We start from the raw sequence: 22,813 nt of genomic DNA on the forward strand, positions 1-22,813 counted from the left end.
TCAGCAGATACAATTTTATTATTTTTCATACAACCTAGTATAATTAATTGTACATCCCATAGTAACTAAAGGTAAGTGTTTAAACTCCATAGCAAAAATATATATATAAAAAGGATTTGACCTGAAGATCAGTAATAATTTAGTGCTTGGATGCATGACATGCTCTGTTCACAAAACAACACATCTGTTTTTCGGGGAGTGGATGTATCTTCTATATTCTGCAAGCTGATTCAAATAAAAGTTTGAAGGCCATCTGTGTTTTTCTACAAACTCCAGTTCTTCAGCTGAATGACAAAAGAAAAAAAATGCTGTCTCAGAATGTTTACAGGCAGAGGCAAGTCTAACATCAGGAAAGATGAACAAATGGAATTAGACATGGCTGCTTCTACCCAGGTAAATTAGGCATGACAAAAAGGTAAGAACTTTTATTCAATCGGGTTACCCAAAGAATGACTCGTCTGACAGTCCCTCGGCAGTTCCTTGTTTTTTTTTTTTTTTTTAGACTAAAACAAATCTGCATTCCATCATTGTAGACAGTACAGAGATCACCAGAGGAAAGCATATATTGGCTCAGTATTTTGATGGAGAAGGAACAATTTGCACTGGAAACCCTGCAGATAACCTTACCGTCTCTCACACTCTCCTTGGTAAAAGGGGGCATGTGAAGGGATCTGGAATGCATCTTGGCTCCTTCAGTCCTTTAGGACAGTGGTTCTCAACCTTAGTCCTCAAGTACCCCCAACAGGCCATGTTTTGGGAATTTCTCTTAGATAAAAAAGCTGTCCAAAATTCCAAGATAAAGGAAAATCTGCAAACATGGCCTGTTGGGGGTACTTGAGGACTGAGGTTGAGAAATATAGATCATGTATCCTCTTAAGGGGTTCACTGCGCAGTCTGCTCTTTGTGATTGGTGGGTTTTCCTTGGAAAAAAAGAACACCGTTGTGCATACTGTGGTGTGGCATAGTGTAGCGATGTCCTGGGGAGAAAGAAGTTGTCTTTGGGTGGGTAGTTGCTATGTATGTAGACATAATTAGGGCTCCCTATCCCTGAGTAGTATGGCACCATTGGCCTTGGTTTTCCAATGTCTCTCCTTCAAGGAATCGAGGCAAAGAGGGAGAGTTTTTGATCCTCTAAGCAGAGTAAATGGTTTCGAGAGATTGCTCCTGTTCGTGCTATAACACCTAAAGTGTAACATTAAAAGGTACCTGATGTCAGCACAACAGTTTATATTTTTTATAAACTCAAATGAATTGATTTAACTTCTTTTGCACCATAAAGATGGTATATCTAACAATAATAGGGGGAAGGTGTTGATGTACTAAAACTGGTGAGTGCAAAATCTGGTGCAGGGCTACATAGAAACCAATCAGCTTCAAGGATTTTTTATTTTTTTTGTCAAAGCTTAACTGAACAAGCTGAAGGTAGAAGCTGATTGGCTACCATGCACAGCTGCACCAGATTTTGCACTCACCAGTTTTAGTAAATCAACCCCAAAGGCTAACGAGAGAATTTGAAAATGCATAGCCACTCGGTCAAAGTCTGGGAATAAGTAGAATGGAGAGAACTTGGGAATAGTCAATCGAATCTTCTGACCTGCCAAAAGAAGTAATTGCAGCTGTGATTTGCAGTCTGGAGTCCAGTGCTTTTCTGTTCACCAATTTCAGGTGCAAATTTGTACCTAAATTCGCACCTGAATCGGACCCAGAAATGCACAGGACACTTTTCAAAACCGCATCGGGGGCCACCCGGCACATGTGTGAACCAGCTCACATTCAAATATTATAGGTATTGGATGTGGTTAAAAATGCATCCAATTTGCATATATGTAAATTCAGTGTTAGAGACAAAGAAAAAGCGGTCTTTTTTTCCTTAATTTTTCTGACCTAAAGGGGCACTAGTAAAGTGCTGATAAACCTGTAGATTAAAAAAGTTGGGATCATTGACAAAATAAGTATCCTGGGGGGGGGGGGGGGAGCAATGAGGAAAGCATGTGGCCCTAAAACATGGGGTATCTGCTGCTGTTGTGGAATGCTAATGGAGAGCAAAAAAGGGAAAGCCAGAGGGGTGCCAATAGCCTCATAGCGTAGTTATGTCTTTATTGTAAATATAAATGAAAAAAAATATAGGTAATGCACTTACAAAGGATGGGGAGATGAGGGTAGCAGGCATTGAGCATGCAATGAGTCTGTGGCCAGAGCATGGTTTACAGAGGAGAGCTAATCAGCTGTCACTGATGTGTAGATATATACTGGCTGGAAGCTGAAGAGAGCCGCTCCTGTCTGTACTACTGCTGGTATCCCTGTTTGGATCTCCTCTTTTCAGTGGCAGGGCGCAATGGATTGTGGGATACGAGTTTTGAGGAGAAGAACCTACTCTTCATTAGTCTATTTGACAGCTGCCTCTGGGATGGTTTTATACTGCTCACAATATGATTAACCCTTAAAAAAGAACTTTGTTAAAATAGTCAGGAACTGCTTTGTCAACCAGCAACGTCTCAAGATGGCCCAGATCGGCACCACTAAGGACTGTGGATGTTGGGACAGTCCAGGAATAACACAGCAGGTGATAAAGGACTGAAGAGGTCTTGGTGATGTTATTGAGGTAAGTACTCAAGTATGGAGGGTGTGCTGAATTCCTTTTAGCCAGGGAACCATTTTAATCAATCCTCCAAACAGTCAAGATATTGTTTCTAGTAGACAACCCATCACATCTGTGGAAAGCAGTTTTCAGTAAACAAGTAATCTTGCTGATGCAGAATACAGATACATATATTTGTGCAATGAAACACTGGACTGGGAGCATTGACAACATTGTGAGCGGTATAACATATATTGTCACTGGAAAGAGGAGATCCGAGAGGGGATACCAGCAGCAAGACAGACAGGAGCAGTTCTCTCCAGCATCCGGCCACAGTGTATATCAACACACCATTGGCAGCAAATAGTCTCTCTCCTGTAGACTGCACACTGGACGCAAACTCATTGCATGCTCAATGCTTGCTAATACCCTCCCCTTCCTTTGTGAGTACATTATCTATATTTGTATATTCTATATTTACAATAAAGACATGAATACTCTATGAGGCCATTGGCACCCATCTTGCTTTCCTTTTTTTGTCTTTCAGCATCCAGTCTCCCAGCCATTGTTTCAGGTGGCAGCACAACCCAATAGCTAGTTTAGTACACAGCTATTACCTCTATGATCTGGATTTAGTTCTTGTTTTTATTATTATTATTACCTTTATGCACTTGTCTTTCATGATACCCCTTTGGCGACAGCCATACGCAAATATGCGGCCTCTCGGTGCCTGGGCCTTGGCATCGAGAGGCTGCATATTTGCATGGATTGTGGTCAGTTCTGCTGTGCTGAGAGTGCGTGTCCTTCGCGCTCCTGTGACAGTTACTGGCACCTAACCGACAACCAATCATGACGATCACATGATCTTAATCTCTACCCCGTCTCCCGAAAACCCAAACCTATAAAAGGGTGTCTGCGTGAGGAGGTTAAGACTTGGTCCACCTAGTAATAATCCTCTAATGCTGAAGCTGGCTACTTGGAAACATCCAATGCAATAATTCTTTATTGGTTACATAGCAGGATACAGTAACAAACTAACGCATTTTGGCTGAAGCCTCAAGCCTCATCCTCACGGGCCAAATGTTTGGAGACATCAGCCGGTCCCACAATAAAACAGCTGACATTTAGCCTGTGTGTACATCAGCTTGTCCGACAGAAGCTGACCATTTAGACGAGCATGCTGGAAAACCAGCAACCGACGGACTCCCGATCAGCGCTCTCAGCCAATGGTGGAGAGCACTGATCAGAGTGTTCTGGTGGGAGGGCCATCACCCTATCAAAGCACAACAGCTCAGTGGGGGAGATCGCTGCACTAACTTTGCATAATTAGCACTGTGGCTCTGACCGAAGCTGATAGTTATTTTTTGGTTCAGCCCGCTGGGTTAAAGCAAAAAAACTCATAGTGTGTACCAGGCTTTACTCATAGCATGTTTGTACATACACAAAGCACTCACTAAAATAGGAATCCTCTTCGTTCAAACACATTAGGGAAACTGGTGTGGATAATTAAAAGCAATTAAACAGCTCAATTTATTATGTAATAAGACCAACACCTTTAACCAAAATGGAGATATTTAAACACAGAATTTCTTTGCTTTCTCAGTCATGGTGTCACCCTCTATGTGACATATCACATATCAAGAGGGTGACATGTGGAAATATTAAATACAAGTTGTAATTGTAAAAATAATTGCTGTACTAACTCAATAATGTTCCCCATCTAAGTTACATATCACAAATATATATAGATCAGCATCTCTAAACGAAAAACTCAACAATGGTGTTACTCTCTGTATGATATCACAAAAACTGGTCAGTGTTAAAATTCATTTGTCAACAATTTTTTACAGAATGGAAACATATTTGTTATATTTTATTTAAACGTTAAATACACCTAGTGCAAATGTGTCACAAAAGGTTACCCACTATTTTGGTATTGAATGTTTGTTACCATTTAATTGCTACACTTTCTCCACTAGTAGAAACTTTTTATATATGTTCCACATAAGCCCTCTGGTGGTCACACTTAGCCCTTGTACACACGGTCGGAGAATCCGTCGGAATGTGTCCTATCGGACCGTGTCGTCGGATAATCCGACTGTGTGTGGTATGCATCGGACTGATTCCGTCGGAATATCCGTCGGACCCAATTTTCCAACATGTTGGAAATATTTCCCGACCAACTGGGCCGATCGGACATACTCCGATCATGTGTAGCCTACTTCGACGGATAAGGTGCCACGCATGCTCACATTCAAATTCCGACACGGAAGTGCTCGTTCAGGTAAAACTACTGCTCGTAAGCGATATAGCACATTCGTCACGCTGCAATGTTAAAAATTCATTCATCAAGCACATTCTCTTGTTCTTTACAATGCTGCAAGAACGAACTTCTTTTGATGCTCATAGTCACACACACTTCTCCCGAACAGATTTCATTACTCTTTTTTAACCATTTCAGCAATACAATTTTAGTTTGCGTCACATCTACACAATTTTAGATTCGGTTTATTCTTTTTTGGATGCTTTTTTATTTTTAATTCCTAAAAATCTCCTTTAAAGACAGTTTGCTCATTTCTCCTTTTTTGGGGTGTTTTTTGTGTGTAAACTTACCACAACAATATTATTTTATTTTTTATCTTCGGTTTTTCTTTTTTAATCTACAGGAGGTTGTTTAGTGTTGGTACCCCTTGTTATTCATTTCACTTTGTATTTTTGAAATGTACCTGCCTGCTCACAAATAAACTGGCCTTTTGGAAGGAAAACACATTACACAAGTATTTCATCAAACAAAAAAAACCTTTATTTTGGTCGCTATAAAATAAAAATAGGAACGCAGCACTGGAGAAACTTCTTAACTTTGGTGCAGCCTTTGGCCCCCAGGGCAGACATGGACAAATTCTAATAGAAAAAATTGGTGGCCTGAGGAGTAGATATCTCAGGGAGAGAAGTCTGGTCCCGAAGTCCTAGAGAACAGGAAATTCAGATGCCATTTCTGTCCCCAGGATGTGGATCTTCAAGAGGCTGCATCTTCTGGCAGACCAGACTGAACCCAGGCCATCACTCTCTCGTCTTCCTTGGGCACTTCCCACCAGGCATCCTTCCAGGCTGTGGCTGGGCTCCTGTAGTTGGGGCAGGAGGAGGAGGGCGTTGGTCGACCTCCTGGCTGCCACTTGCCACAGCCTCCCCCCGACTGAGGTCTTCCTGTGTATGAAAAGGGGACATAGTTTTAGTTTTTTGATCATCAATCACACCATTTTGTGCTCCTGGCTTTTGCTAATTGAATGTTACCAAATAGAACAGACTATCATTCTGAGACCAGCATTTTTCTTTCCCGTCCCAATCATTTTTGGTCACTACTGTCTATTGAGATGTAAACCGCTTTGAGAAATCTCAACTTACTGATCAATAAGAACATCTAGTTAACATCATTAAATGTAACACAAGAAATATGTTCAACAATGCAATACCTGTCTCAAGCTGGGCCCCACCACATGTTGCTGCCTGGAAGGCCCAGGTTGGACATCAGAAGCCTCAGCTGGGGGTGAAGGATGCCTTGAAGGAAGCCTGGAGAGTGGTGGCCTGAGTGGTGGCCTGGGTACCCCTTGGTCTACCAGAAAATGCAGCCTGTCAAAGTGAACCATCCTGGGGTAATAAACAGCATCTGTATCTCCTGCGCTCAAGGACTCCAGGTGCTTCTTTCTCTCCCTGAGATATGTAAGCTTCATGGCCACAATTTTCCGATTCAGATAGGCCATGTCTGCCGTGGGGACCATGATCCGCACCAAAGAAAGCAGTTTCTCCAGTGCTGCGTTCCTCTTTGTTCTGTCAGTATAAAACTTGTTGTGGAACTGCCACAGGCAGGGCATCTCCATGTACAGTTCTATGAATAGCCCCAGAAAGTTTGCATTTGTGAAAGGATCCATATTGTCTGCAAGACACAACACAAGACAAACCCTCAAATACTAATAATGCCATTAAAAACCCTCCAAATCTTGTCCCAACATCGGCCTAGATAGAAGCAGTCTAGTCTAGTGAAGCATCAAGTTAAAAATTTTACCTTTGTTTCCACGTTCGTCACGTCCGCGCCTCACTCTCTTCCCAGATCGTACGGACGATACACGCGTGTTGCGTTTTATATACAGTGCGCATGCATGAAACTCCGCCCGCCCCTGACGTTCTTTCCAGACTATTCCCCGCCCCTTCGCTTCTGGCGCAGTGGGGAGAGCACATGGCGGAGAGAACGCAGGTGCGCACTAATAATAGTTCCACTAACGAGGAGGAGGGTGAGGAAAGCCCGAAGCCTGAAACGTCCCGATCCAGGAAGACAAGATTTAAGGCCTCAAATATGTCTTTTGGAGAGATGTTGGAGATGGTCGACATATTGAACAGGACCGACTATGATGGGAAGTATGGACCTTACCCAAACCCAAATATCAGAAAGGCCAAGATCATGAATAAAGTTGTGAAGAGTCTTCTGAAGAATTTTGGGGTACACCGATCCAAGGATCAACTGAGAAAACGCTGGTCTGACCTAAAACTGAGGGAGCACGAGCAGTACCTAAGGATCAAGCGTGTTCTTAAAAAAAGTAAGTAGTTGTCGTGTGTTCATATGATTATTCTTGCTTGCATACTGCTCCATGTGCTTTGATTTCATGTTGTGCATTTTAAAATGGCCACTTTCAAGTTCATGGTTTCGTTCGTTCGTATGAAGCATCGTTCTGCAGGGAAGTATTCCAGCTTAACAAAGTGTCCCCAATAATGTTTTCACCTTGTAACTCGGCCCAAAAACACAATTGTACAACACTTCCAAGCAATGTCTCATATTCCTATTTCTGCCCTCTGTGTGCTAATTAATCTTTGTTTACATTCTCATAGGGGAGAGAAGACTCGGCAAGTATGAGGACACCAGGGACCACACCCCACCCAAAGAAGGGCAACTTCCAAAAGCAGAAACAGAGGAGCAGGAGCAGGAGGAGGAGGAGGAAGGAGAGATCGTGGAGGTTGGACAAATTGTCACCACAACAGGTGAGTGTCGGAGAACACAGCTTCCGGTAAGCTCATCAATGTATATCACCATATTTGGATTACATGGTGTGTTTGTTTGCTTTGTTTTGTAGGTGATGTGGAAGAAGATTCCCGTTTTACCAGTGAAAGTGCCCAGATCTTGATCGGGGAGATAATGGGGTGCAATCGGGATTTGGAAATTATCCAACAAAACATCAATGATGTTAAAAATAAAATGAAGAACATCATTGTTGTTTTGGGGAGAGTGTGAAACAACAAAAACTAGATAGGGTTTTATTTTTGCTATTTTAAAAACAAAATGTTGTATTTATCAAAATTCCAAATTTGGAAGATACACAGAGTGTGTAAACATGCGCTATCTCCCATCATGGGGGATCAATGTACGTGTTTTGTGTAAAGTGGCTGAGATGAAGGGGTTGCAGCCCCAAAGCATGTACATTGATCCCCCATGATGGGAGATAGCACATGTTGACACACTGTGTGCATCTTCCAAATTTGTTTTTTTCAGGGGTGACACCCCATGTGATGAAGGCAATATCAGCCCAGTTTGTACATACTCATGTCTGATATTGTCTTCACTTTTCAAAGTTGAACTTTGTAAGTTCCTGTGTTCTGTATTTTACGGTTTGATACATGCCTGTTTACACAAAAACAACAAGGAAACAAAATTCTGATTAAACTCTGTTTTGGATACACAAAATCTCTTGGTTTGTTGTAAAAACCTTTTCAAAATGCACATGTGAATGTGCTTGTATTAAAAAGTTGAATACTTAACAATGTGTGGCTTCCTTTTTCATTGCGCATAAAATGTATTTGTAGTCAAATTTGAGTTTGTGCTGAGAAGGAGTGTGATTTACTAATTGTAACTCCACTTTGCACTCCAAGTGCAGTTTCCGGTGTACTTTTGCAGTGCACTTGTAGTGCATAGTGGATGTGCCTTTAGTAAAAAACACCCAGAGTGAGTTGTAAATTTGGACAATCATGCCATTTTCCTGCCATGGTGCTGAAAATGAGCATGATTTTGGTCAGAAATTCACTACATACATTAGTTAACAAAAACAAGGTGTGTGTGTAGCAGACCCACAACATTATTGGATTATCTGAAGAAGAGACTGTCCCCTCATCTCGCTCTGAACTTGGGTTTGCTCTGTTGGTGAAAAAGGCACAACTTAAAAAAAAATGGCAAAGTGGGAGGCGACACTCTGCCATTCCTGTGGCGTTGAAGGACACTGTGTAGTGAAACGAGAACAAAAATTTGTAATTTGACAAATCAACATTGCAAGCAGATTAGACACCCACATTTTTGGTCAAAATTCTTATAACATTTTGGGAACTGAGTATTTAAAGCCTAAAGTATAAGGTCCCCTTATGAGAGTCATCACCCCCCCATCCCCCCCATCTGATGGGCCCTTGCTAAAAAATGAGGGGGGATGTTTAGGACAGGTAACCCTCTCCACTTGATTGAGAGCTGAATGCCTAAATAATGTGTGATACTTTGTGAAGCCCCTCCTTAGTTATACTATTGGCAGCCCACCGGACAGGTAAGAAGTGTCATAATAACAAAATGGAAGCACGTTTTGACATTCTGCTATTACATAGCAAGAAAATTAATGTGTTAAAAAAATAAAAATAGCATTTGAAAGTATTGAGGCAGGCCCTTACACTACATGCTTTGGTGAATTCGTCCATAAATGTGATCATGAAAAAGGTAGGTATAGTGTGTATTGGGTTTGGTCAAGTCATCAGATAGAGGATTGCTATCAGCTGAGGTAGCAGTTGGGGAGAGGGGGGTTACTAATGAGTTTGACACAACTCCAAAAATAAAAAAAAGGTCACTTTGCATGAATTGAAGCACACACATCACATTTGTAGAGATTTTAGGGGGTGTTTAGGGGAAAGCAATACTATGGAGCTGCCAAAAGACATTGTTAAGTGACTAGACCAGTGATGGCGAACCTTTTTGAGCCCGAGTGCCCAAACCGCAACGCAAAACCAACTTATTTCTTTCAAAGTGCCAACACAGAATTAAACCTGCCAGCGGCTCTGTACAGAGGATGGGAATGATCATCCCTCTGAATAAATCCTAAGGGACCAAAAACCTACAATTCTAGCAGATTTGCTCAGAATGCAGGGATCAGCAATGCATTGTGCTCATAATGCACTGACCTACCTGACCATTACACTCACCTGACACATGCACTCACCTACCTGACCATTGCATTCACCTAACTGACCATAGCACTCACCTACCTGACCATTGCACTCACCTGCCTGACCATTACACTCACCTACCTGACACATTGCACTCACCTACCCGACACATTGCACTCACCTACCCGACACATTGCACTCACCTACCCGACACATTGCACTCACCTACCCGACACATGCATTCACCTACCGGACACATGCATTCACCTACCGGACACATGCATTCACCTACCTGACCATTGCACTCACCTCCCTGACACATGCACTCACCTCCCTGACACATGCACTCACCTCCCTGACACATGCACTCACCTCCCTGACCATTACACTCACCTACCCGACACATACATTCACCTACCCGACACATACATTCACCTACCTGACACATGCACTCACCGAATTAACACCTTTATTTTGCAAAATTTTGTAAAATCTGTAACTGTACAGAGCACAATGTCAGCATTGCCGTGAGTTGGTTTGTATTTGTTTTTTGTAGATCGGTACATACCGTTAAACAAGCAATAAACTTTAACAGTGAAAGGCTTACTTTAGAGATGTTTGGATGCAGGAAAATAATGGATCCACTCCACATTGATCTTACCTGTCTCCAGTCTCTCTGGCAGCTCATTCCCGCCCACAAGTCTCCTCTGATCCCAGCCGCATGTTCTCCCAGTCACGCCCAGCACGTCACCGCTGATTTGTTTGATGGTGAGTGCGGTGTGGATGAGACAGCCTCTATAATTGGATTAGCGTGCGCACGTCACCCCTGGGCACTTATTCTTTGTCACACCCACTCGCCTACAGAACTGTGGGAAATGTAGTTCGTGGTGCGGACGATTATGTTTTCACTGTGTGCTTTTCTCATTTAATGGCTCTCCTTTCATGGCGTGCCCACAGAGAGGGCACGGCGTGCCGGCAGCGGCACGCGTGCCATGAGTTCGCCATCACTGGACTAGACTATAGTTTTATGGGCCAAGAAGAGCATGGTGGGGAAGTTAGTGAGGCAAATATGCATGAGGACAAAGGGGCAGAGTATATGAATTAGAGCATATTGCAGTGATGGTAATTAGGGAATGAGGAAAGAAATGCAAGACATTAGCAATCATGAAATACATAGAATGTGATGTTTAAGGATAAAACTTAGCATAATATAGTCCTTCTGCAGGACCTGAATGATGGCAGAACAGGTCTCTGGAATAATGATCCCCAGAGCCTGGGGGGAGATGCCTGTAGAGAATTTGAGGTCCTGAAGACTTCTCCCTGTCGCCAAGTAGCGCAACGTGGCGATGAGCCTCTGCTCCGGAGTGATGGCTTGCCACATGCAGGTATCCTGCCTACTGATATAAGGGGTCAGCAAAGCCAGCAGACGGTGAAAAACAGGGTCCGTCATCCTGAGAAAATTCCTGAAATGATCAGGATTATTCTCGCGAATCTCACGGAGCAAAGGCATGTGCGAGAACTGGTGACGCTGGCGCAACCAATTCTTGGTCCACAAACGCCTCCCCTCCCTGTTCATGGACCGGGCTTGTGTCAAAGTAAGAACCCCAACACCAAGCCCCTGCACAGCACAAACTGTACGATGAGTACGTAGATGAAACATCGTTTGAAAATGGTCGGCTGGTCAGAACGGACACCAGAAAGCACAGAAAAACAGCAAGGCCTGAAAGAACGACCTGAATAGCAGAAGCAAGCAGACAATAAAAAATGCCTTTCAAAGCGTACTATACCAAGATATAGTCCACAATGATCAACAAATACTTAAAGGGGTTCTGCACTCATAATAAAACATTTGCCCATTCTGTTGCCTCTAGTTCATATATTTGATAATGCCACCTGTTTTTTTTTTTTTGATTCACCTACCTTTTGTAATCTGTAGTAGTTTATTTTCATCCCCTGCGGCGATGGGCGGTCTCTTGCGGGGATCAGCATAATTTCCTGCTGAAGCCCGCACTGTCTCCTGGGATCTCGTTCAGGTAATCCCAGGAGACATTGCGGCTAATGCACCCGACATCTCGCGAGATTTCGGGTGCTACAGCCGACATCTCGCGTGATTTCGGTTATAACAGCCGAGATCTCGCGAGATCTCGGCTGTAATAACCGAAATCACGCGAGATGTCGGCTGTAGCACCCGAAATCTCGCGAGATGTCGGGTGCATTAGCCGCAATGTCTCCTGGGATTACCTGAACGAGATCCCAGGAGACAGTGCGGGCTTCAGCAGGAAATGATGCTGATCCCCGCAAGAGACCGCCCATCGCCGCAGGGGATGAAAATAAACTACTACAGATTACAAAAGGTAGGTGAATCAAAAAAAAAAACAGGTGGCATTATCAAATATATGAACTAGAGGCAACAGAATGGGCAAATGTTTTATTATGAGTGCAGAACCCCTTTAATGACTGCACGCACTGATTATCAGATACGCAAACACAAGCACAAACTGAAGAGCAGTAGCGATCTGAATCACTAATGTGAAAAGCGCGAATCGTCTCTCCTCAAACTTCTACTAACACGAGATCAGCAGAAGGAGCCAAAAGGGTGCCGGACGTGGTACTGAAATTCCCTTTTCTAGTCCCGCCGTACACGGCTTACGTCACCACGTTCTTGGCAACCGCAAAATCAGACAACTTGGTCCGACCGTGTGTATGCAACAGTTTCGGACACAATCCGTCGGACAAAATCCGTCGGACAAAATCCGTCAGATTTGGTTGGCAGAATGTCCGACCGTGTGTACAGGGGCTTACACTTGTTTGCCCATCATTGCTCAGGGGTTTCCACCCTTAGCAATTTTCAGCTTTTGTTTTTTATCTGCTAATGAAGAGCATCCTGGTGAAAAATCTCACTCTATTTCTCGCTAATCGCCATAATACAGAGAGCTCTCTCTCTTGTGCAGCCAGTCTCCACAACCAAGATGCTGGTCCTCAACTATTTGTTTGCATTTCTTCCATAATATGTTATAAGTAAATTCTTATTTAAAGGATATATATTAAAAGTACCTGAAAGATCTTGGAAGTCCGTCTTCTGACTGAAGATTAAATAGTGTGCAGCAATAAAAGAGAGCAGCCAAGTGTACAGACTTTCAGAGTTATAAAACTACAATAAAAAGTAAAACAATAATTATTACAACATAAGGTAGTATGGTATAGTATATAGGCATATTTTTCAGTTACACATTGTAAGATGCATTAGTCATGTCCCATAGTGACTCTCTTGCCACCTCTTGTTTCTGGAGTTTGACTGCTTGGATTCCAACCCATAGAAGCAGGAGGCTATTTGATCTGTTGTACCCAAATATTAGTCATAATGCATTCTCGAAAGCATGTGATGAGCATAAACAAAGTCTTTCGACACTGTGTGAGATTTCAAAGATTAGGTACAACACTGATTGCACTGATCAACGTCAATTTTGTTACATGATCTCTAATGAAATGCACTGTCAGAGTGCAGGCAGAACCACAAGCAACTCAGATGAACAGCTAGGGTTTGCTCCAATCGCAATCGCAGATAAATTTCTGACATGCTACGTAACAGTATGTATTTTACAACTCTCCCTAACTATTTTAAGCAGTACTTTTTCTTGTTCAGTTTTTCATTGGTTTTCAGGTACAGGCAATGTCATATCACATACAATGAGTAGCTGTCAGGTCACCTTGAGGCGAGGTGACAGGTGCACACCGTAGGATCAGGAGTGCATCGCAAGGTTGTGGACCCTACGGCTGACTGCTGCAGACGGGGGACAGATCCCACTGGGGTTAGAGCGTAAGATTCCCTGGGGCACGGAGTCTAAGAGCCAGCAGGTGTTCACCAGCGCCTCTGGTGGTGAGGATGGATTTGGCTGCAACTGGCTCCAGGTCGCGACCCCCAGGGTCCCCCAGCTCACACCCCCAGTAGGCAACAGGAGGATAGGGATGGTGAGGGACAAAGCCAAGGTCAGGGCCACAAGCAGACAAGAATAGTCGGGGACACGCCAAAAGGTCAGGATCACAGGCAAGCAGGGATAGTCAAAACACGCCAAAGTCGGTAACGGAAACCAGTAGCAGAGCACACGGCAGGAAACAGGAAGCTAACACACAAAGGAATACACAATGGTTGATCAGCACTGAAGGCCTGCAGTGCACAGGTTAATATAGGGCTCCCTGATAGGGCCTGGGGTGGAGCCATGCTTAGAGGAGAGGTTATAAAAACCACCAGGTGGAAGTAGCTGGCCTCTTAGGCTGAAGACATGAGGGGAGGTAAGCAAACACAGGAAGATCACTGCATAACCATGACAGTACCCTCCCTCTTACGAGGCCTCCCCCGCCTGGGTCCAGGCTTAAAGGGAAACTCCAGATGGAACCTCCTTAACAGACAGGGAGCAAAGACCTCAGATGCAGTGATCCAAGACCTCTCCTCAGGACCCAACCCTTTCCAAAGTACAAGGTATTGAAGAATGCCTTTACGGAGCCGGGAATCCAAAACTTGACTAAACCTCTTATTTTAGATTATCCTCAGAGACCGAAACTGAGGTAGGGAGAGGACGAGAGGACTTGAGGACAAAAGGCTTTTTAGGAATGGGTAAGGGCATGAGAAGATCAGGAGTCTGAGCAGGGACCCCCACACCCTTAAAGATGAGCTGGGCATCCATAACAGGACCACCAGACTGGGCAGAGGTCAGTGGATCCCTGAGGTCATGTTGGTTAGAAAGTGACATGTCACAAGAGTCAAGCTGGGTAGCTGCAACACAAACAGAATGCAGAGAACCCTGAGAAAAAGATTGAAAACCCCTCCTGGTCGAATGAGGTATTCTATCCAAAGGATGGATTGAGCCTCTTAAACGGGTTTGAACGGACATAGTAGCAGTAGGGTGAGGCCAGGTCACCGAAGGTGCTAAACAAGAAGCAGGAAGCTCATTGGGCATGGGCTGGACTGGCATAACTGGTGCAGAGGTCGACTGAATAGTATTGTCAGGTGTAGCGACCACCTCAATTGCATCACAGGGCATAGCAACTGTGGAACTTGCAGACAAGTTAGTCTGGCTGTGCGTCCAAGGGAAATTAGGGACAGGCAAAGGTAAATGGTTATGCGAACTGGAGTGAATGATCGACTCAGGTTCATAGGTGGGCCCCTCATCCAGAGTACCACATGACCTAGAGAGTGCATCAGTCCGACTATTGCAGGACGCATCCCAGAGATCGCTATATACAGCGGGAAGAGCAGAAGATACTGGGATGGTGGTAACAGGAAATTTCTCCTTTGGGGTACCCTTGAGTAGGCAGGAAGAGGAACAGGAGGAACCCCAAGCCAGGATCTGTCCAGCAGACCAGTCAACGTGTGAAGAATGGAGTCGTAACCAAGGAAGACCTAATATGATAGGAGATGAAGCCTTAGGAAAGACAAGGAAGGATATCCACTCCTGGTGGAGTGTCCCTACTGACATCTTAACAGGAAGAGTCTGGAAGCGGATAGGGCCCCCTGGGAGAACAGTGCCATCAATCGCCAAGACCACCAATGGCGTTGTAAGGGGCAAAAGGGTAAGTCTCATGGAGGATGCAGTTTCCCAATCCATGAAATTGGCAGCGGCTCCGGAATCCAGATGTGCTGAGACCGAACGAAAGGAAGCACCGACATGAAGCAACACAGAAAGGAGAAGACGAGAAGGTGAAGTTGATATTTCAGGGTCTAATACTCCACCTTCCATATGTATTAGCCCTGAGCGTTTTTCTGGACGAAGAGAACAAGTATCACGGAAATTACCTTTGGCCCCACAATAGAGGCATAGGCCCAGAGTTCTGCGCCTAGCACGTTCTTCGGGAGATAACTTTGTCCGGCCCAACTGCATAGGTTCCTCAGCAGGCAGGGGGTGCTCCTCGGATCGAAGAGAAGGGACTGGGGGCTCAGGTTGCCTAAAGAACGGGCCGTGCTGGCGTCTTTTTTCCAGGGCCCTCTCCTGAAAGTGAATATCGATCTGGTTACACAAGGTGATGACACTGTCCAGATCAGCAGGAAGGGATCTTCCTGCTAATTCATCCTTCACTCTATCAGAGAGGCCATGTAAAAAGGTTGCAACTAGGGCCTCATTATTCCAGCTCAATTCAGCTGTGAGGATACGGAACTGAAGAGCATACTGTCCCACAGACGTGGACTCTTGACGGAGACGTAAAAGAGCGCTAGCCGCTGAGGAGACTTGACCCGGTTCCTCGAAGATATTCCGAAAAAGTTTCAAGAAATCAGACAGGCTAGAAACCACTGGATCATTCAGTTCCCACAGAGGGGCGGCCCAGGCTAACGCCTCGCTGGACAGGAGGGATATGATATATGCGACTTTTGCCCGATCGGACAGGAAGTTTTGGGGCAGAAGTTCAAAATGAATTGTGCACTGGCTAAGGAACCCCCTGCAAGCCTTGGAGTCCCCAGAGAAACGGACTGGAGCTGGTAGTTGTAATGAATGTGTGGCTGCGACTGATACGATAGGTGCAGCGGCAGATAGCGGTTGCGGTTGTTGAACCGGGGGTCCTAATGAGGCCTGAACCTGTTCAAAACGGGATGCCAAATCCTGAAGGAATCGCATCACCTGGGTCTGATGCGATTCTTGGGTCTCAAGTCTTCGAACTAAGCTCTGCAATGTATCAAAATCAAATAAGTGGTGCTGCGCTACCTTAAAAATAATAAATTAATCTAAAGTGCCTAGTGTTTACTATTAATTAAATACCAAATTGCATATAACTAGACAATAGTGTAAACCAGCTATCGTGACCATAAATAAGGCAATAGGTGAGTAAAGTGTCAGGTGCTAAAATGAAACATACAATATATAAGCGATATTAGAGTGTCCAGTGCTTCATAGGTTCAAAGTCGCATAAACCAGTGGAAATATATAGTGCAAACAAGCTCTTTCCTCGGTAAAAATTGACACAATAAACTAAAAACTGTATCAATAATGACACACACGTGAATCACACAGTGCAATTAGAACACATAAGTAAAGTAAAATAGCAGAGTCTCTTTAAAAAAATATAAAGTGACGCGTGATTCATAAGGTGCTTCTCCGGGTACAAGGTGCCAGGAAAACCAGTGTGTACAACCTCTTGTGCCTCTTCAGTGTTCCACACACATCAAGTGAAGTGGCCCCTTACCTTACTGCTGTAAGGTAAACAGCAGAAAGAAAAATCTCAAACAGTCCAGGCGGTGTGTCCCTACTCCCGGGACATAAATCTTATCCCCACGTCAGTTGTTGGAATAACAGGGTCTCGTAGGGAAAAGGAAAGGGAGGCTCCAATGGTGAAGTACATATATACTTTTATTAATAAAACCAAAATAATGGAGAGGTACTCACAAACAACAGATAGGTAATTCACATATCACAACACAGCCGAGCGTTCCGTTTGTGTCTCGGACGTCACTTCCGGTGTCCTGATTCCTCCTATTCCAAAAATAGGAATAGGAGGAATCAGGACACCGGAAGTGACGTCCGAGACACGAACGGAACGCTCGGCTGTGTTGTGATATGTGAATTACCTATCTGTTGTTTGTGAGTACCTCTCCATTATTTTGGTTTTATTAATAAAAGTATATATGTACTTCACCATTGGAGCCTCCCTTTCCTTTTCCCTACGAGACCCTGTTATTCCAACAACTGACGTGGGGATAAGATTTATGTCCCGGGAGTAGGGACACACCGCCTGGACTGTTTGAGATTTTTCTTTCTGCTGTTTACCTTACAGCAGTAAGGTAAGGGGCCACTTCACTTGATGTGTGTGGAACACTGAAGAGGCACAAGAGGTTGTACACACTGGTTTTCCTGGCACCTTGTACCCGGAGAAGCACCTTATGAATCACGCGTCACTTTATATTTTTTTAAAGAGACTCTGCTATTTTACTTTACTCATGTGTTCTAATTGCACTGTGTGATTCACGTGTGTGTCATTATTGATACAGTTTTTAGTTTATTGTGTCAATTTTTACTGAGGAAAGAGCTTGTTTGCACTATATATTTCCACTGGTTTATGCGACTTTGAACCTATGAAGCACTGGACACTCTAATATCGCTTATATATTGTATGTTTCATTTTAGCACCTGACACTTTACTCACCTATTGCCTTATTTATGGTCACGATAGCTGGTTTACACTATTGTCTAGTTATATGCAATTTGGTATTTAATTAATAGTAAACACTAGGCACTTTAGATTAATTTATTATTTTTAAGGTAGCGCAGCACCACTTATTTGATTTTGATACACGTCTTTCAGTGGTAGGGTCTATACCTCTGTCGGTGTTCTGCTGCAACCCGCCCTTAGCATTAATTTAGGTTTTATATGATAGCGCGGGGATACTCCAATTTTGTTTAAGCTCTGCAATGGATCATCTGCAGGAAGCGGCACGTCAGCCGGGTCCATGGCTGATCAAACTGTCAGGTCACCTTGAGGCGATGTGACAGATGCACACAGTAGGATCAGGAGTGCACCGCAAGGTTGTGGACCCTACGGCTGACTGCTGCAGATGGTTGACAGGTCCCACTGGGGTTAGAGCGTAAGATTCCCTGGGGCGTGGAGTCTAAGAGCCAGCAGGTGTTCACCAGCGCCTCTGGTGGTGAGGATGGACTTGGCTGCAACTGGCTCCAGGTCGCGACTCCCAGGGTCCCCCAGCTCACACCCACAGTAGGCAACAGGAGGATAGGGATGGTGAGGGACAAAGCCAAGGTCAGGGCCACAAGCAGACAAGAATAGTCGGGGACACGCCAAAAGGTCAGGATCACAGGCAAACAGGGATAGTCAAAACACGCCAAAGTCGGTAACGGAAACCAGTAGCAGAGCACACGGCAGGAAACAGGAAGCTAACACACAAAGGAATACACAATGGTTGATCAGGACTGAAGGCCTGCAGTGCACAGGTTAATATAGGGCTCCCTGATAGGGCCTGGGGTGGAGCCATGCTTAGAGGAGAGGTTATAAAAACCACCAGGTGGAAGTGGCTGGCCTCTTAGGCTGAAGACATGAGGGGAGGTAAGCAAACACAGGAAGATCACTGCATAACCATGACAGTAGCATGTCAGGAGCATTGCTCCCCGGGGGATCAGGGTAGAGGTGCTACTCCTTCAGGGGGTGGACTAAAAGCATACCCTTAAGCGCACTTTTTAGTGTGTGTTTGCACATGCATGTTTTTTGTTCACTTACGAGTTTTTTCTGTTTAGGTTTTTGCACCACCGCAGAAAAAAAAAAGAAAGAAAAAAAAAGAAAGAAAGAAAAAAAAGCATGCTTCCTAAGTTACAATAAAAATTGTAGTTCCTTCCAGGAGTACCCTTTCATTAGGAATGCACACCTACCTACTATTGGGGGCATATGCGTAGTGTGCACACACTGTGCAACAAACAGAACGGGTATTATTATGGTTAAAATGGACTTTACCAGTGTGATGGCCTGCATAGGGAGGGAGGAGGAGAGAGAGAGAAGGGAAAGGAAGAAAAAAAGGGGGGGGGGAGGGGGGTTTAGTGTACAGATCTGCTGTCTTAATCAAATCCCGCTGGAAGGTAATGAGAGGTCCATAGTCTCAGGATAGTTTGATACCTTTTAACCCGGCTTATGAAGTGTGCTTGGATCTTCTCATGCTAGAGGACATTGTTGATTCTAGACTTGGTGTCCCCCAAGGATGGGGAACATGATTGCCATGCTTTTGCCATTGTCTGTTTCACTGCACTAAAAATGTGCAGCAGCAGTTTAAAAGTAGGTTTGTTTATTTCCAGTGGCTTAATATGTTTGTTACCCTAAAAAAACAAAACAGATCTCGTTCCCTGAAAGCATGAATACAGCACTTGCTTGTGCTGTGTAATTTGGCCATTTCTACCATCTAAAATACCTACCTTGCTATACTCTCCCCCCTGTAAACTGACCATGGTTTATCATGGATGCTGAGCCCTGACACTGTGGTCAGTTTACGTGCCTCCATCATCCACAGCCCTGCTCTGTCTTTCTTTGTCCCCTCCCCCCCTGCCCGTCTGCTCTGTGTCAATGCCTGCCCCCTCTTCTCCTGCTGCTATCATAACTACCATGAAAACATCCCATCCCCTCTGTAACATAACTTTATTTGCCCCAGTGTCTGTGTTATATAAAAAAGCTGACAATCTGTACCAATATCAGACCAAACTTTTAACTTTTAATTTTTTGATTGAATAAGGAAGGGTTATAACCCCCGTCAATTATGTTTTTGTCATCTGGGCAGGTTCACCTTTACTTCCTGACCTGCAGCCAAACAGAAAGTAAGAGAAAATCCCTGCAAATGAAATGTATGTTACTAAACCCAGGACACTTCATTCACTATATCTGGTCTCTCACAGTACACAGAATATGCAAATGCAATTGTTTTGGTAAATATAAACTGCTAAATACTTCATCATAGCAGTCTTGTGACTCCTATCAGTGTCTGGTTAAAGCTTGTAGGAGGAGTTTTCATTCTATTCTGGCTATCCTATGAGGCTGCATGATCCCTGACCCTCTGTCTGGACAGTGCTGATTGACTCTGTTCTGATCACATGTACCTTCCCAAGAATAAAAAAAGCTCTCGACCAATGCACACCAAACTGAGCATGTGCAGAGTGACTCCAAAGGCTCTGTTCTATAAGGAGATGGTTTGGGGACTGTGGAAGAAGGGAAGGATCAGAGAAGACAGAATCAAATAGCCTTTTCACACAATGCAGAGGATTAACCCCTTATGTTGCACAGTGAGTATAACAAGCATGCTTTACTGCATATACAGACTGATTTTACTGTTTGGGGTTAGTAACACTTTGAGAGAATTCCCCCTAGATCATCAGAACTAGTATCCCCACTGGAACATTTCCCCTCTATTACAGTTCTGGGGACAACCTCAAATTTTTATTTTTTATTTTCCCTTTCAATGATAAATGGTAAACAGGACAAGTAGAGAGGGTGAATCTCCTTAACCCCCCTGGCGGTATTCCCGAGTCTGGCTCGGGGTGGAATTTTTATACCAAAAGCGGTAACCCCGAGCCAGACTCGGGACCGCATCTCTGAATCCAGGACGACGTTTACTTACCTTGTCCCCTGGATCCAGCGATGTCCCCGCGCTGTATGAGCGGCTCATCCTCCGCTCGATTCATCATGGAGCCGATCTCTGTTCCCTGCGAGCGTTGTGACGCACGGGGACGGAGAACGGCACCAAATTCAAAAAGTGAAACACACAGTATACATACAGTATAATGTAATCTTACAGATTACATTGCTTTATGTAATAATTTCACATCCCCTTTGTCCCTAGTGGTCTGCCCAGTGCCCTGTATGCAGTTTTATATTATAAAAACTGTTCTTTATGCATGGAAACTGGAGATTGTCCATAGCAACCAAAACTGTCCCTTTACATCAAAAATGATTTTAGACCAGCTAGAAAACAGCGATAATAAATTGCAATCACTCGCAGAATTGAGCGATAGCAATTTGTGGGGAGATCGGTCATCAAATATTGAAAAGTAATGACAGTGACAATTCTGCAACTGAGCAAATTTCAGTGTTTTTGATTTGATTACATTATTGAATAATTTTTTTATTATTGTTATATTATTATTTGGTACAATTATTTATAGTTATTTATTATATTATAATTTATGATTTCATTTTTCAAACTTTATCATACCCGGGATGTCTGCTAGACTCTGGTTTGGACAGATTTAAGTGAGTTATTCCTAAGAATTACAGGACTACAATATAAAACGCCAAATTTTCATGCAAAATAATTGTACCGCTTTTAGCACCTAAAATCCGAAATAATCGTACCGCCAGGGAGGTTAATGGTGGCACAGACAGCAAAAAAAACTGACAGGTGTTCTAATCCCTCTCCACTCTATCCAAAGCTAAAAAAAAGGTTTGAATTTAGTTATACTTTAACATCAGCCTAACCTTTGATGTCCTGGGGTGGAAGAGACAGATATACAAGTGGGGTGTTTGGGAGAATGGCAGTTTGTGGGCTCCTGGCGGAAACTTGTGGCGGTCTGAAAATAAGCTCTGTAAAGGTGAGTGGCATAGCACCTGGGGCTTGACTTAATGCAGGTAGATGGATGGACAAAATTGTAAGTGACTCTCTTTTTGCTGTGCCCTCTGTAATAATTGATTAGCTTTACCCCTATTGGACTTTGGTGATAGAGGCGTTTATGGGTAGTTCTTCTTTCTTTGTACCATGAATGGTAAGCTGGTTTAGTATATGACTCTAGTGCGACTAGTGAATGTGCTTGCCACCTAGTGGTCATGTATTATTATTACAGGTTGGTACATGCCCAAGAGTCTTTGATTCTGAGAGGATTATAGTTTATATGGCATGAACAGAGCCTTACTTTCTTATAGGGGTAAGCATACCATATGTATACTTTGAGGTTGATTGGGAGCTTATGCTTCAACAATTTTAAGCCTTTTACTATACTTTTAATTACGCTCAGTATATCAACCCTTGTTATCTGTGATGTAATATTCAACAAGTCGCTGTGACAAATCAACTGACGTGATTACATGGTACCAGGCCAACCAGGTACAACCATCTGTCTTATACTGTGTCCGGTTGGCACAGTGGATCACAGGTTTGCACTGCTGCGTAGCCCTTAGGGGGCACACAAACCATGCAAGTGGCAGGATGGCATATGACGTCCTCACAGGACAATGGTGCTCCCAGCCAGGTGTATATTTATAATAGGCGGGTGAGAGGTGGTTAATAAGCTTTTTTGTGTGGTTGATAAGTAGCAGTGGGTACACACATCATATATCAGCAGAAAATGCAAGAAATTCATTTTAACATATGCAACTAATTTATGTGTTTTTATACTGTATGGAATAACACTTGATGGTTTTATACAGTGCATTGTGTGTTCCTTTCTGTGCCAGTACATTTCCGACTTTTTTTTCTATTGATTAAAGGTAAGGGTTCTCATATACTTTAATCTATCTCAACTCCCAAACATGTCACTAAATCTAAATGTAATCGTTTAGCTGACTATACACTAGTATAATTTAGTTAAAAAAAAA

At 43.7% G+C, this 22,813-nt stretch overlaps 1 protein-coding gene across 4 annotated transcripts in view; it reads right to left on the bottom strand.

The window, feature by feature from the left end:
• RHOBTB3 (Rho related BTB domain containing 3) overlaps positions 1-22,813 on the bottom strand; it is a 133,452-nt gene continuing 110,639 nt past the window's right edge. For 2 of the 4 annotated variants that reach the window (XM_077462365.1, XM_077462364.1), the window contains 3 exons: positions 12,812-12,908; positions 6,049-6,509; positions 5,359-5,782 (listed from right to left, as the gene is read on the bottom strand). In XM_077462365.1, coding sequence (XP_077318491.1) covers positions 5,639-5,782; positions 6,049-6,509; positions 12,812-12,908 — 702 coding nt within the window. In that variant the 3' untranslated portion in view covers positions 5,359-5,638. Of the gene's footprint in view, positions 285-5,358; positions 5,783-6,048; positions 6,510-12,811; positions 12,909-22,813 lie in introns of those variants that run through there. The other 2 variants (XM_077462366.1, XM_077462367.1) reach the window with 2 other exon arrangements.

This window comes from Lithobates pipiens, unplaced genomic scaffold (genome assembly GCF_037356315.1).
Source record: "Lithobates pipiens isolate NorthernLeopardFrog02 unplaced genomic scaffold, aLitPip1_a1.2 Scaffold_3, whole genome shotgun sequence".
Lineage (NCBI taxonomy): Eukaryota > Metazoa > Chordata > Amphibia > Anura > Ranidae > Lithobates > Lithobates pipiens.